This window comes from Sinocyclocheilus grahami, unplaced genomic scaffold, assembly GCF_001515645.1.
Source record: "Sinocyclocheilus grahami isolate Dianchi unplaced genomic scaffold, SAMN03320097.WGS_v1.1 scaffold5323.1, whole genome shotgun sequence".
Taxonomy (NCBI): domain Eukaryota; kingdom Metazoa; phylum Chordata; class Actinopteri; order Cypriniformes; family Cyprinidae; genus Sinocyclocheilus; species Sinocyclocheilus grahami.
This window is the reverse complement of record NW_015510041.1, coordinates 10151-11531: the sequence shown is the minus strand read 5'-3', so window position 1 is coordinate 11531 and position 1381 is coordinate 10151. Positions and strand designations below refer to the sequence as shown.

Here is a 1381-nt window from a genome sequence, read left to right as displayed (position 1 = left end):
ACACACACACACACACACACACACACACACACACACAGGTTTAAACAGGAATAATAAATCAATATATGCCACATGAGGCTGTGAGTGTACCATGGTTAAGGGCATTTATAAGTATTTGCAATAACTGCAAAGACCGTAATTATTTATTAATCATTTATTTAGATTTAATCTCTCCCTCACCTCACTAATGTAGAATAGAGTGGAATGAATTGAAAACCGAAGGCTGAGTGAATGGAAAGTTTAAAGGATATTTGTGTTAAAGTTATATGTAATTATTAAAACAAGAAAATAATTTTTAAAACATGATAATTTAAAAAAAAAAGTAATACTGAATAATAACTCTACAAATAAAGTAAATATATAATTTATGAAAAATTTGAATATAAAAATATATGTAGATAATCTAAAATTAGTAGTGCTGTCAAACAATTAATCGCATCCAAAAGAAAAGTTTTATATGTGTGTGTGTAGTGTGTATATTTATTATGTATATATAAATACACAAATAAATATGTAAATATTTAAGAAAAATATTAATATTTATATATAATATAAATAATATTTGAATATATATATATATATATACACACACACACATGTGTATTTTTAAAATATATACATGTATGTTTGTGTATTTATATATAAATAATAAATATACACAGTACACTACACAAACATATTTTGTAAATAAAAATGTTTATTTTTGGATGCGATTAATCACGATTAATCATTTGAAAGCTCAAAAAATTATATATCTATAATTTATGAAAAATTATAGAATATTAAATTATAATAATTATATCATTTATATAATACAAATATATAAAATTCTATATATAAAAATAATCCTAACTGCAAATATTGTATTAAATAAAGTCTTATGATGCAATTTGAAATTCGTGGCCTTTTCTCATTCTGTGTGGTTTAAATGTGGCCCCCTTGGCCTCTGAACTGGAGTGGCCCTGTACTAGACCAAAAATGTAACCATATCTTCAGACCATGTCAAGTAAAAAACATTGAAATCAAGTTTATCATTTTTCGAATAATGCACAAACAAATTTGTTGAGAGCTTGCCAAAGTGGAGGTGAGGCTTTCTCTCCGCATCGCTTTAGTGTATTCAACCCGAACTTGGTGAGTGTTATATTAACCTTGACCTGCAGGTACCTGCACAGTTTTGACACAGCACCACCTAGTGGTCAGGAGACATGAAAAAACAATTGATTATTTTTTGCTTCTGAACTGTTTGACCAAACTTCACAAGACTGGTTTCTTTACTGCATGCAGAGTCAAATGGTACCCAATTTTCTGTGTTGGCCTTTTTGAAATTTGACAAAATTTGCTATATTTTATGAATGCATTGGCGTATCATTTCAAAACTTGG

The 1381-nt window shown here is 27.6% G+C and overlaps 1 protein-coding gene across 1 annotated transcript in view; it reads left to right on the top strand.

Moving 5' to 3' along the window:
• LOC107577172 (ATP-binding cassette sub-family G member 2-like) overlaps positions 1–1381 on the top strand; it is a gene marked incomplete at its 5' end in the record, with an annotated part of 5388 nt that overhangs the window by 1480 nt on the left and 2527 nt on the right. Inside the window, one exon of the mRNA XM_016263275.1 lies at positions 1070–1131. Coding sequence (XP_016118761.1) covers positions 1070–1131 — 62 coding nt within the window. The remainder of the gene's footprint in view (positions 1–1069; positions 1132–1381) is intronic.